The following is a 12,931-nucleotide window of genomic DNA, read 5'->3' on the forward strand; positions in this document are numbered from 1 at the left end:
TTATTTTCTGTTCCCTTTATTTTTTTGAGCAGTGTGTGTGTGTGTGTGTGTGTGTATTCTATGTTTCTTTCATAAGCTGTTACTAAAATTAAATGCAATACATTGGTTAAATAAGGAATTAAGACATTCAAATCTCAATCATTTTTGTATCAATCCATGTTAATTTATTTCTGTTAAAGTTACATTTCAAGAAGTAGGTGAATCCTATGGTCAAATACCTCTCAGCTGAATGTTGAACCAGAGATTTATAGTACAAACTTTTAACAACACAAACCTAGACTATTTCTGCAGTGATAAGTTTTATGAATGCCTTTTGCATAACTTCATAGGGATTTTCTCTTGTTATTTTTTCTCTTGTTATTTTTTGTGTGCTTGGCAAAATTTATTTCCGGCATATATCAGTTTCTCAGCTTTTGCTATTGATTGAAAACAATGTATATAATGCTTTTTGTTTTGTTTTCATATTTTTGTTTTGACAGTAGAGATATCCATCTTCGTTTATCCTAAAAGTCCAGAAAAGAAAATGATCTAGCTTTGCATTAGATATTTTCAAGAAAGTTGTTTTTTATTGTTGTTTTTGTTTTTCTGTCTTTGCTCCAAAGAAATGCAAATTATTTCCTTTCATCCTTTCAGGAATTTCTTTATATTTCCTTGCCCCCCCCCCTTTTTTTTTAATTTCGATTCTTCTATTAATAGCAGTGCTTTTTCAAAAACTACTTAATTGCTTCCCCGGCACCTATTTTCTTCTTATGGTTCTCATGGTCTAACAGGCAAGAGAATGTCTGTTAGACCAAACCACTATTGGAATTCCCACTGAAACCCTTCCCAGTATGTCCGTTGCCATGGAAGTAGACTTAGCACCTCAGAAACGTGCAATGGGGGTAACCTTATGCAGCTACTTCAGGCTCCTCTCATGTCCACTTCTGCCAAACCATTACAGATGGTCCTCAAATTCGTTTAGTGGCCATTCAAAGTTACAACAGCATTGAAAAAAGTGACTCATGACTTGGTCCTCACACTTACTGCAGTGGGCTAATGCCTCCTTAAGTAACACCAGCTGCCTGCAATTAGTGCAGGTTCGCATCCCACCAGGCTCAAGGTTGACTCAGCCTTCCATCCTTCCGAGGTAGGTAAAATGAGGACCCAGATTGTTGGGGGCAATTAAGCTGACTTTGTAATAATGCCGCTTGGTGTGTGTGTGAAAGCCCTAATAAGCAGGCATATACATAGAATGAAGGCTACTGCTAAGCTTGTAAGCCGCCCTGAGTCTTCGGAGAAGAGCGGGATATAAATGGAATTAAAAAATTTTTAAAAAATTATTGTACCGTTGCAACATCCACTTGGTCACATGATCAAAATTTGGGTGCTTGGCAATTGGCATGCATTTATGACAATTGCAGTGCCCTGGGTCATGTGATCACCGTTTGTAACTCCCACCTGGTTTCCAACACGGCCAGATTTGCTTAGCAACTGTGTAATTTGCTTAACAACTGCAGTGACTCACTTAACAACTCCGGCAAAAAAGAGTGTGAAATGAGGCGCAGCTCACTTAACAACTGTTTTGCTTAGGAATGGAAATTTGGGGCTGAGTTGTGGTCATTAGTCGAGGAAATCTTTCCTTGTCTAATTCTTTTCATTGGGTATATGCCTATTCCTCAAGTGGCCATTTTTCCTGTAATTGATTGATTAATTGATTGAAGGCAAAATATTAATAATATTGATTAACATTTAGAAAAAAGGACAGTTATTTCCTTGAAAAATGGGAGCTAATCCTCTACACTGTTCTCTGACTTTTCCCTTTCTTTACTGTACTTTCTAGTATTAAAATGGAATCAGATTTTAAGCTAAAGAAGCATCCCAATATCAAAGTTAGATTTAAAGACCTCACCGTTGTCTCGTTGCATTTCTGAAGAGATTAACAATGAAATAATTTCTTTGCTCCATTCTTTTTAATCCAATGATTTGTCCTAGTGCTGGCCTTGCCATCTGTTCTGTGCCAGATGTTCCTTTTTTTAAAGATCTCCTAGCCTGTATTGCACCTCTTGTCTTTTTCTGGTCATGACTGCATATTTATCCCCTTTCAGTTCAAATGGATACCAATCTTTGAGTTGCTAGTGAGAAGAAGGCAATGCAGAGACGCTTCCTCTCTGAATAAGATGTCTGTGCTTCTCAAATGGCAACATGTCCCATTATTCTTGAGAAAACTGCTTCAGTTATCTTAGGAATAATGTTTTTACCAGCTTCTGGGAGGTCCGAAGTCTGGGGGTGATACATGCTTTGGAGGGCAAGCTGTTTCAGAGAAGGGAAAATGTTCTCACCCATTTGGATCCTCAAGATATTTCTTAACCCAATAACAACATATAAGCTTTATTCTACAAGCATTACCAATGCTTTCCTTGTCAGTCAATGAAAACACAATAGCCTTTCTTGTATACTTCATTTTGTTCAGAAGAGTATCAGAAGTTAATGACCCTTTTGAATTTGTTTTTATTTTGCTGCTTATATTTGTCTATATTATAGAATTAAAGAGGGTTTTCATAGGTAAGGATATACTACCAGAAGGCTCAAATCCCAGAAGATTTTCTGTCTTCTAAGAAAGCACAAGGCATTACTCAATCTTGGAGAACTTTGTAAACCAATATTGCATTAAAGCATTTGTGTAGCAGTAATTCTTTTTCCAAATCATTTTAGCTAACAGTATTATTTTGTTCAAGGCTGCAAGGTGTGATTGCTGTAAAATTCAAGGAACTCTTAAAGAGAAAGTGCAGTGGAGAGGGGAAATGAAGCACTTTTGTGATCAACATTGCCTTCTGCGTTTCTACTGTCAACAAAATGAACCAAATATGGCAACACAAAAAGGGCCAGAAAACTTTCATTATGGTATGTTTCTTTGCCAACAACTGTGTACATTAATTTTTAAAAAATATTTCAAAAAATTTCAAGTCATATAAGCTTTTCTTTCCTATTATCAGATAATAGGGCATATTTTACTTCAACCTAGGAGATAGGATTACTGGAGTTCTAGGCTAACACACATCAAATGAAATTGCTTAGTATAATTAACAATCTAGCTACACAACTTAAAAAATTTTCTTCCAAAAGAAAGGTGAGCATGCCACTTTCCCCACACTTAGAAAGCTAATTGTTTTGAAAACAGCTTATTGCTTAAACTTTTACTAGTTAATCTATAAAATGTATAAAAGTAGTATGACTAGGATAAAGTATTGTGGTATTTGTCATCTACAGATTATTCTAAGTAACAAATTATGCTAAGGTTGTTGTCTTCTGCTTGTAGATCAAAGTTGCCAAACTCCCCGAACAAAAAACACAGTAAGTAAATCATAAAGTATTCAAAATTCATAGCTAAGGTAACAAAATCCCTCACAGCCTGTAAAGAATTGTATACTGTTTTCTGTCTTAACCGATACAATTCGTTATTATCACTTAGGATGCATATCCTTTACATTTAAATAGTATGACAAGACATGACAGGTTATTTCTTGGGTATTTTCAATATTGTAAACTGGTGTAAGTTACAATGAGAAGACTATACATTTATTCTTCGATATTACATGGCTCTAAGTGATAATTGTCATAAATGTGTAATTGTTGAGATAACATACAAATATAAAGTTGCAAATAGTAATAAAACTATTTGTGTTAATGAATAAATTGTGTAATGATGTTAAATAGCTAATTTGATTAGAACCCAAAACTTGTTCTCCGTGAAAAGGATAAATTGAGGTATTTAATTTTTGAAGAGTTAGCTAAGGTTTTAGATAAGTTTTCTCCTTTCCTTGATGGATTCTTTTTCTCAGATGAATCTGCCTCTGAGAAAGAAGTTGAACTGTACTTTATTTTATCATTTACATTTTTTAAAATTTTACATTTTTTTAAAAAATCTACAGGGATCAGCCCCACCTCCTTCCCCTACACCAAATAAAGAAATGAAGAACAAAGCAGTTCTCTGCAAACCGCTAACGATGACAAAGGCTACTTTCTGTAAACCCCACATGCAAACAAAATCTTGTCAGACAGGTATTTATATAATGGAAGGAACTGTTCTCATGTATGGCGTTTTGTCAGAATATACAATTATGGTTGGGACACTTTATGGGATGTATGTAGTGGTGGCAAGTAACATTACAAATTGTCTTTCATTGTAGATGATGACTGGAAGAAAGAATACATCCCTGTGCCTGTTCCTGTACCAGTATATGTACCTGCTCCTATGCATATGTATAGTCAAAATGTTCCAGTTCCTACAACGGTTCCTGTTCCAGTAAGCTAGGTTTCAGTCTACATTTGAATTACATTTTTCTCTCTCTTTCACCATAGCAGCTTCCTTGCTTGAGGAAATGCTTAGGAGGAATTAATCCTATCCCAGTGTAATTCTTTTTGGCTTCAGGTCTATTCCCCAACACAGAGCAGACAAAGGGGGAATGGGCTAGGCTACAGAAGGTAAAATCTAGTAAAACAAAATAGGTCCTAGGACAGCAGGCAAGTCCAAGAGAACTCTATCCCAGGGATGAAATGGTGATCAGGGCTAAATCTTTGTAAGAAATTTAGATGTTTGCACTCTAGGTCAGCTGAAGATGTTTATTATCAAGTCATTATAAACTTGATGCAACAACTTCTTCTAAATAGGCTGTTGGTAAAATATGGAGAGGACCAATTAAAGCCTCACTAAGCATCTTTCTGTTGTATGTGATCTAAAGGGGGAAAATTAATTAAAAAGAAAAAAATGTAACACGGAACTTTTTATGTCCTGTAAGTATCTTGCTATTTATATTCCAAACAAGACAAATTGTATACCAGAATTAGGATTCTCACTTTAAACTAATTTATTTTCTCTAAAATACATCCAGTATTTTAATATTTACTTATATTTAACATGTCTTCAGTTATGCCATCCACCTTTGTGTTCTTAAACAATATTCAAAATTCTTATACCCTTTATGGCTTTTTCCCAAAAGTTCATATCTGATTCTTCCTTTACCACTATGCATTAGACCATAATATGCAGCTAACACTAATGGACAGATTCCTATTTTCATATAAGAGCCGTGGTGGTGCAGTGGTTAAAATGCAGTATTGTAGGCTAAATTTGCAATACTGCATTCCAACCACTTTGCCATCATGGCCTTAGATGAAAATAAGAACCTGTCCCTTAGTGTTAGCTGAATATTATGATCTAATGCATAGTGAGAAAAAAAAGACTAAGCTCAAGGTTGATTTTTGATGTTGGTAAAATGAGGACCCAGATTGTTGGGGTCAATAAGCTGACATTTGTAAACCTCTCAGAGAGTGCTGAAAGCACTATGAAGCGGTATATAAATCTAAGTGCTGTTGCTCCTGCTATATATGCCTGCAACAAGCTAGATGACATCAGTTCATATTTTCTGATATACATGTTAGCCCTTTAATTCATAGTTAAGCCTGCATCTTCACTTATCTGCGCTCATCAACCACACCACCAGATTAGACTATTAGTACAGATAGGCACTATATCAATCCCTTTTCTGTTAGTTTTCATAGACTCACAATAGATCTATTTTTCTTCCATTCATTTCATTTGTTAATATATTATGGTTATTTCTCTTCTACTTCTCATTCTAAATCATAAATAGATCTGTCTATAGCTTAAATGTCAATCGGAACTTTGGTTAATTGAAGCTTTATTTTATTTTACTTTTTTATTTTAATTCCATTTATATCCTGCCCTTCTCCGAAGACTCAGGGCGGCTTACAAGCTTAGCAGTAGCCTTCATTCTATGTATATGCCTGCTTATTAGGGCTTTCGCCCCCCCCCCCAAGCGGCATTATTTCAAAGTCAGCTTATTGCCCCCAACAATCTGGGTCCTCATTTTACCTACCTCGGAAGGATGGAAGGCTGAGTCAACCTTGAGCCTGGTGGGATGCGAACCTGCACTGATTGCAGGCAGCTGGTGTTACTTAAGGAGGCATTAGCCCACTGCTCTTACCAAGGCTCTTTCGCAATACTTTCATTCTATTTTTTATAAATTCAGGGAAGATATAGTCTAAGCAATCAGACAGAGGTAGCATTCCCTGCTTATTTAGATGGTACTGATTAGGGCCAGTATGCCACAAGCACAACTAATGTTTGGACCCATGCATGTTTATGCTATTGTAAGTAGGCTGAGATTCAGAGGGTACTTTTCATATCAAAACACCATGGATCACATCCCATCAGTTCAGAGGTACATGCAATAACATTGATATTATTAAACATTATAAAATGCTACAGGGGCTTTATTCAGTTCTTCTCTGTATTTTATTTCATAATGGCACTTAGCAAAGTTACAATATTATGATTTATATTCTAGATTCCAGTTCCAATTTTTCTACCTACTACGCTGGATAGCAGTGAGAAGATACTTGAAGCAATAGTAGAACTAAAAAATAACAATCCCCCCAGTCCTGAAGAGACTTCAAATTTATCGAATGTATCAGAAGATATTTCTGGAAAAAAAGAGCATGTCGAACCCGCAGAGCTCAAAAGTATGTCTTTTAATTTTTGTTTTGCTATATCAGTGGTCTATAGGTTACTTTGTTAGTTTTTCTGTCATACTTTGTCCATCTTTGAAAATTTACTTACATAAAACAGTATAATCTTTGTATCAATTACTAGCACAGTGCACAGTAATTTCTGCAATTGCAATACCAGGAAAAGGAAATACACGAAAGAAAGTAGAATAAAACTAGACTGACTCAAGGAATGAAAGTATGAACCAGGTATGGAAAAGAAACAGAAAATATTGTTCTGTTTGATTTAGAGAAAGCATGTGATAAAGTGAAGAGGCTGAAATTATGGAATGCTTAGCATGAATATGGAATTATAAGCAAGTTGCTAAATACAGTAAGAGTGGGTACAGGATAGAAGTAAAGCATGTGTGAGCATAAATTGAATGATTAGTAAATTATTCAACAATAAGCAGAGTATAAGACAAGGATGTGTAATCCATAATAAATAAATAAATAATGAATACTTGTCTTAACATTAGAGACGTGTTTGTTGAGAATATGAATTTGTACATACTTTTTGGTATGACACCAGACAGATTCATTTATAGCAAATGTTAGATAAATTGTATAAAGGTTATGGATCTGAAAGTGACTGTCTGAAAGATCAAGGTAGTTATGCTTGAGAATACAAAATAAAAATGTTACACATAGTAATGAAAAACTACCTACTAACATGTTTATCAAAGATAAGAAGATGGATAGGAGAAGAGTGGTGAGTAGTATGTGGTTTCTTCTAAGGAGTTTGTACCTCAGAAGAAGCCAAAATGATTGGGCATAGGAGTGTGCCTCTGTCCTCATTGTTATACAGAAATGAGAACTGAATATGTCAAGAAAACATGCAAATTAGTTGAACATTGTAGAATTGGATATTTAAGAAGTGAGTGTGGTAAATCAGTAGATGTAGTCAAGACTTGAATTGGTATTGTATGAATGTGGATTGTCCCAAAAGTGCTTATTTTTTTCAAAATTCAACTGAATTAAAAAAAACTTGAGCTTTTTTCCCCTTTGAAAATGTTTTGCTTCTAATCCAAGAAGGTACTTCAGTTCTATTTAACTGGTGGGGAATGGAAGGATTTATATTCTTTCCAGTCATCATTCACTGAGGTCACTTAGGGGTTTATCTGTGTCAGAGTCACCTGAATCAGAGTGCAAGTGTGTGTGGAACCTTCTTACTGAAAGGACTGCATTGTAAACAGGAGATAGATGGTGGCGTATCACTCCCCCTCTGTTTGAGGGAGGACTGTTAATTTTAGTATAGATGGACTCCTTGACTCATCTTTCAAATCAGTGTTCAGAATATGAACCTTGCTGTCTTGAAAAAAAGTGGCCTTTTCTTTTGGATGCAGATTTACTGCTGAATCCTGTCTTTGTTCTCCTGTGTTGTGCCATGTATTTGTGAAGTGGTTGTTTAGTGTCCCCAATGAACAAGTCTGCACATGTTTCATTCCGTTGTACTGCATATATAACATTGCTCTCTTTGTGTCTGGATGTTTTATCTTTGGGGTGACAAGCTTCTTGTCTTAATGTATTTCTGGGTTTAAAGTGAACACTTATGCTGTGTTTTTGTTGAAAATCCTCTTGAGCTTTTCCGGTATTCCTGAAAGATATGGAATGACAACATTGCTTTGTTGGTTGTTCACTTCTTCTCTGTCTGTTGTGATACAAACAGAGTAATGTTATATATGCAGTGCAAATGTAGTGAGACATGTACATTAGGGAGGCAACCACTTCACAAATGCGTGGCACAATACGCTTAAACCTAGCAGAAAACAAATCCTGTGCAACCATTGGAACCCAAACAAACTCAGTTAGGACAGTAGTGATAATTTTGTTCCATTCCTTCCTTTTTCTGGAAGAAATGACTCAGCATTACTAATAGCAATCCTCTCCATCCTAAGGGATGAAGTCCAGTGCTTTTTTTTGTAAAAGAAAAAGGTGCCGGAACTCACACATGTCATATGGACCCGCCTTGCCTACCCTACAAGGTTCCATCTAAAAAAGGTGCCAGAACTCTATTCTGAGCGTTCTATGAGGAAAAAAGCCCTGATGAAGTCAATAAGGATCTGTTCTTGCAGAAGTATGCAACTGGATACATTCCCATTCTTAGCAAAGGAAAATTCAGATATTATTTCCTCCTAAAAGTGTAATTTCTTGTATTTGGGTATATATTTCTGGATATGAAGGTACACATTCCACAAACTTGAATTTCTATATGAGTGTATCTTTTGTTTGCAAAACTTTGGTATTTATATGAGAGTATTGTAGTACAGTTGCAAGAAAAAGTATGTGAACCCTTTGGGATTACGTGGAGTTTTGCATGAATTGGCCATAAAATGCGCTCTAAACGTCATGTAAGTCACAACAATAGAAAAACACAGTCTGCTTAAAATAATACTACACAAACATTAGCTGTTGTCATGTTTTAATCGAACATAAGATGGAAACATTCACAGTGCAGGGTGGAAAAAGTATGTGAACCCCTAGCCTAATCTAATAAAATTAATGACTTCTCCAAGAGCTAATTGGAGCCAGGAGTGAGCCAACCTTGACTCCAATCAGTGTGATGATATTGGATGTGTTGCTGACAGCTGTCTTGCCCTTTAAAAACACATACCTGTTTTGGGTTTACTGGTCTCAAGAAGCACTGTCTGATGTGAACCATGCCTCGCAGAAAAGAGCTCTCAGAAGACCTACGATCAAGAATTGTTGACTTGCATGAAGCTGGAAAGGGTTACAAAAGCATCTCCAAAAGCCTTGATGTTCATGTGTCCACGGTAAGACAGACTGTCTACAAATGGAGAAAGTTTAGCATTGTTGCTACTCTCCCTAGGCGTGGTCAGCCTGTAAAAATGACTGCGAGAGCACAGCGCATAATGCTTAATGAGGTAAAGAAGAATCCTAGAGTGTCAGCTAAAGACCTACAGAAATCTCTGGCACATGCTAACATTTTTGTTGACACATCTACAATAAGGAAAGTACATGGGAGGACACCACGGAGGAGTACATGGAGGACACCATGGAGGAAGCCATTGCTGTCCAAAAAATTATTGCAGCACGTTTGAAGTTTGCAAAAGAGCACCTGGATGTTCCACAGCACTACTGGCAAAATATACTGTGGACAGATGAAACCAAAATTGAGTTGTTTGGGAAAAACACACAACACTATGTGTGGAGAAAAAAAGGCACAGCACACCAACATCAAAACCTCATCCCCCCTGTAAAACATGGCGGAGGGAGCATCATGGTTTGGGGCTGCTTTGCTGCCTCAGGGCCTGGACGGATTGTTGTCATTGATGGGAAAATGAATTCCAGAGTTTATCAGGACATTTTGCAGGAAAACGTACAACCATCTGTCCGCCAACTGAAGCTCCGCAGAGGATGGGTGATGCAACAGGACAATGACCCAAAGCATACAAGTAATTCAACAAAACAGTGGCTTCAACAGAACAGAATACGCCTTCTGGAGTGGCCCAGTCAGAGTCCTGACCTCAACCCGATTGAAATGCTGTGGCATGACCTTAAGAGAGAGATTCACACCAGACATCCCAGGAATATTGCTACACTGAAACAGTTTTGTGAAGAGGAGTGGTCCAAAATTACTCCAGATCGTTGTGCAGGTCTGATCTTCAACTACAGGAAACGTTTGGTTGAGGTTATTGCTGCCAAAAGAGGGTCAACCAGTTGTTAAGTCCAAAGGTTCACATACTTTTTCCACCCTGCACTGTGAATGTTTCCATCTTATGTTCAATTAAAACATGACAACAGCTAATGTTTGTGTAGTATTATTTTAAGCAGGCTGTGTTTTTCTATTGTTGTGACTTACATGACATTTAGAGCGCATTTTATGGCCAATTCATGCAAAACTCCACGTAATCCCAAAGGGTTCACATACTTTTTCTTGTAACTGTAGCTCTGTAATACAATTACCAAAATGCACACACATACAATGAGAGAGACAAAGAAATGGATATAGGTATTTAGTACAATGAACAAAATCTTAAAGTTCTGAAATTTATTTTTAATTTGGTTTTGGTATCTCACTGACAATGTCCGAGAAAAGGATAATATATATCATGGTGCCTGTGAGCATTGTGTTACTAATTTCTGCCTTTGTGACCTTGAATTAATGTAGTGCTCCAAATATATCACTTAATCTAATTTTCAACAGCCTTGTTGCCTTTTTCACTCTTTTGAAATGCAGTGATTCTTGAATTAATAGACTTTTTTCTTTCCTTAAATATTACATATCACTTTAATATATAAAGACCCATTTATATCAGATATTTTTGTATGTTTGCCTGCTTTTGCTGCCTTATTACTCTAAATCACCTTTATTGAACATTGCATGGATTATACCAAAAAGAATGGTAACATATTTGTCTTTATTCAGTTATAGATGTAATAACTGAGACAGAATTGCTTAATTCTGTGGCAGAAACACAGACAAGCTTGCCTGATGTCTCATATGAGCCAGATCTTGATATTGAGGTTGATTTTCCTAGAGGTTTGTGCATTAATTGCTTAAACGTATAACATGATTGTGAACTTGCTTTGAGTTTTAAATGATTGTTTCTATATCCCCATGAAAGAAATGGTGGTTTATTATTACAGATAGTCCTTGACTTATGACCACAATTGAGTTCCAAATTTCTGTTGCTTAACGAGACAGTTGTTAAATAAGTTGTGTCCCATTTTACGACAGTTTTGCCATGATTGTTAAGCGAATCACTGCAGATGTTAAGTTAATCGTGTTTGTTAAGTGAATCTGGCTTCCCCCATTGACTTTATGTGTCAAAAGGCAACTGGAGAGGTCACAAATAGTAATCACATGACTCTGGAACAGTGCAACTGCCAGAAATGCATGCTAACACCCAAATTTTGATCACGTGACCATGGGGATGCTGCAGTGGTCATTAAGTGTAAAAAACAGTCATAAGTCACTTTTCAGTGCCATTATAACTCTAAATCGTCACTAAATGAATGGTTGTAAGTCAAGGACTACCTGTATTAGATTTTTAACTCAATTTTTTTATGAATCTGCAGTATTCCAGAAATAGTCAAACAAATGCTAATAACTAATTCTAATAACTTTTCAAGGGAAAAATAGATAGTCATAGAAGCGCTATTCGATCAAGAAATAAAAAAAGGCCTAGTGCTGACTGGGCTCAGATCACAAATTTCTTCTTACAAAATTAAAACTTTCACTTGAGAAAGCAAATAAAACTATCAGACCAACAAGATATGTCAGAAGTACCCTATAGGCAGTGAGGCTGAAGAGAAGATTGAATTATGTATTGTATTGAATTATGTATTCAATAGAAGGCAATGATCTCTCTTCCGAGAAATAAAAGATAATAAAATAAGGACAACAGATATATTTAAGCAAGAGATTGAAATTAAGAGAATCTTTCACACAAAGTTGGCCATGAGAAACCCAAAGACAATAAAAAAGACAGAGATAAATATAGAAAAAATAACATAGTGCTGAGTCATCACAGGAATATGGGACAACAATACATTTAGCTCCTAGCTGTGACATAAAACTCTGAAAGCTAAATTGTCAAAAGACTAAATGAAGGAAAATGGATGCTTTTCAATTGCAATGCTGCAGGAAATTGGTTTTATTTATTTATTCATTTTATATGCTGCCCATCTCCTAGTGATTCTGGGCAGTTGTTTAAAACATTAAAAACAAGAAAACAAAAGAAACTAAAGCACAAGGCACAAAGATGGGAACAAAGAAAATTTAAACCACGTAATCTTAAGGGGCTTCACCTTCACCTTCACATTTAGCTTCACCGAAGGCCTGGCGAAGAGCCAGGTCTTCCAAAGCCGTCAAAACAAAGTAAGGTGGGGATCATCTGAATCTCCAGGGGAATCTTATTACAGAAGGCAGGGGCTGCTACAGAGAAAGCACGCTTCCAAGATCCTGATAGATGATATTGAAAAACACTCACAGCACCCCAACCCTGCCAGAAAAATGGCTTAAGTCCCAAGAAAAACAAACCAATACTTCCACGAAGTTAAAAACAGACTGCCCATGAAAGAAGTAGTAATGAAGCTAAAATTTCAGTATATTACACATAATACAGAGACAAGTCAATGAAGATGCTTGGAAAAACTTGAAGGCAGTTCTAAAAGAGACTTATAGAAGAAAAAGTGGGTACATATTATTAATGATACAAGCTGGAATTTACAAGAACAGTTACTAACAGACAGTCTTGACAAAATGAGGTCCATGGGGAGGAATGAGAACACCTTTGGGAAGGAACCAGTTTAGGGAAACTGACTTGGAACATTTTTGCAAAGAAGTCCCATGTGTAAAAAGATGCAAAAGATCATATAGGAATAGGAGCAGGCAAGGGCCAGGAAATGTGTGCATATG

General features: G+C 36.3%; 2 protein-coding genes across 2 annotated transcripts in view; one reads left to right on the plus strand and one right to left on the minus strand.

Annotated features, from left to right (window-relative positions):
• The window catches only part of CRYL1 (crystallin lambda 1), a 262,310-nt gene that overhangs the window by 92,463 nt on the left and 156,916 nt on the right, over window positions 1-12,931 (minus strand). The gene's annotated exons all lie outside the window — the stretch shown is intronic.
• ZMYM2 (zinc finger MYM-type containing 2) overlaps window positions 1-12,931 on the plus strand; it is an 89,657-nt gene that overhangs the window by 63,434 nt on the left and 13,292 nt on the right. Inside the window, exons 11-16 of the mRNA XM_081327381.1 lie at window positions 2,715-2,880; window positions 3,296-3,330; window positions 3,909-4,038; window positions 4,167-4,282; window positions 6,348-6,522; window positions 10,937-11,050. Of these exons, the coding sequence (XP_081183507.1) occupies window positions 2,715-2,880; window positions 3,296-3,330; window positions 3,909-4,038; window positions 4,167-4,282; window positions 6,348-6,522; window positions 10,937-11,050 (736 nt within the window). The remainder of the gene's footprint in view (window positions 1-2,714; window positions 2,881-3,295; window positions 3,331-3,908; window positions 4,039-4,166; window positions 4,283-6,347; window positions 6,523-10,936; window positions 11,051-12,931) is intronic.

Source organism: Vipera berus (assembly GCF_964194415.1).
Source record: "Vipera berus genome assembly, chromosome: 4".
NCBI classification, from domain to species: Eukaryota; Metazoa; Chordata; class Lepidosauria; order Squamata; family Viperidae; genus Vipera; species Vipera berus.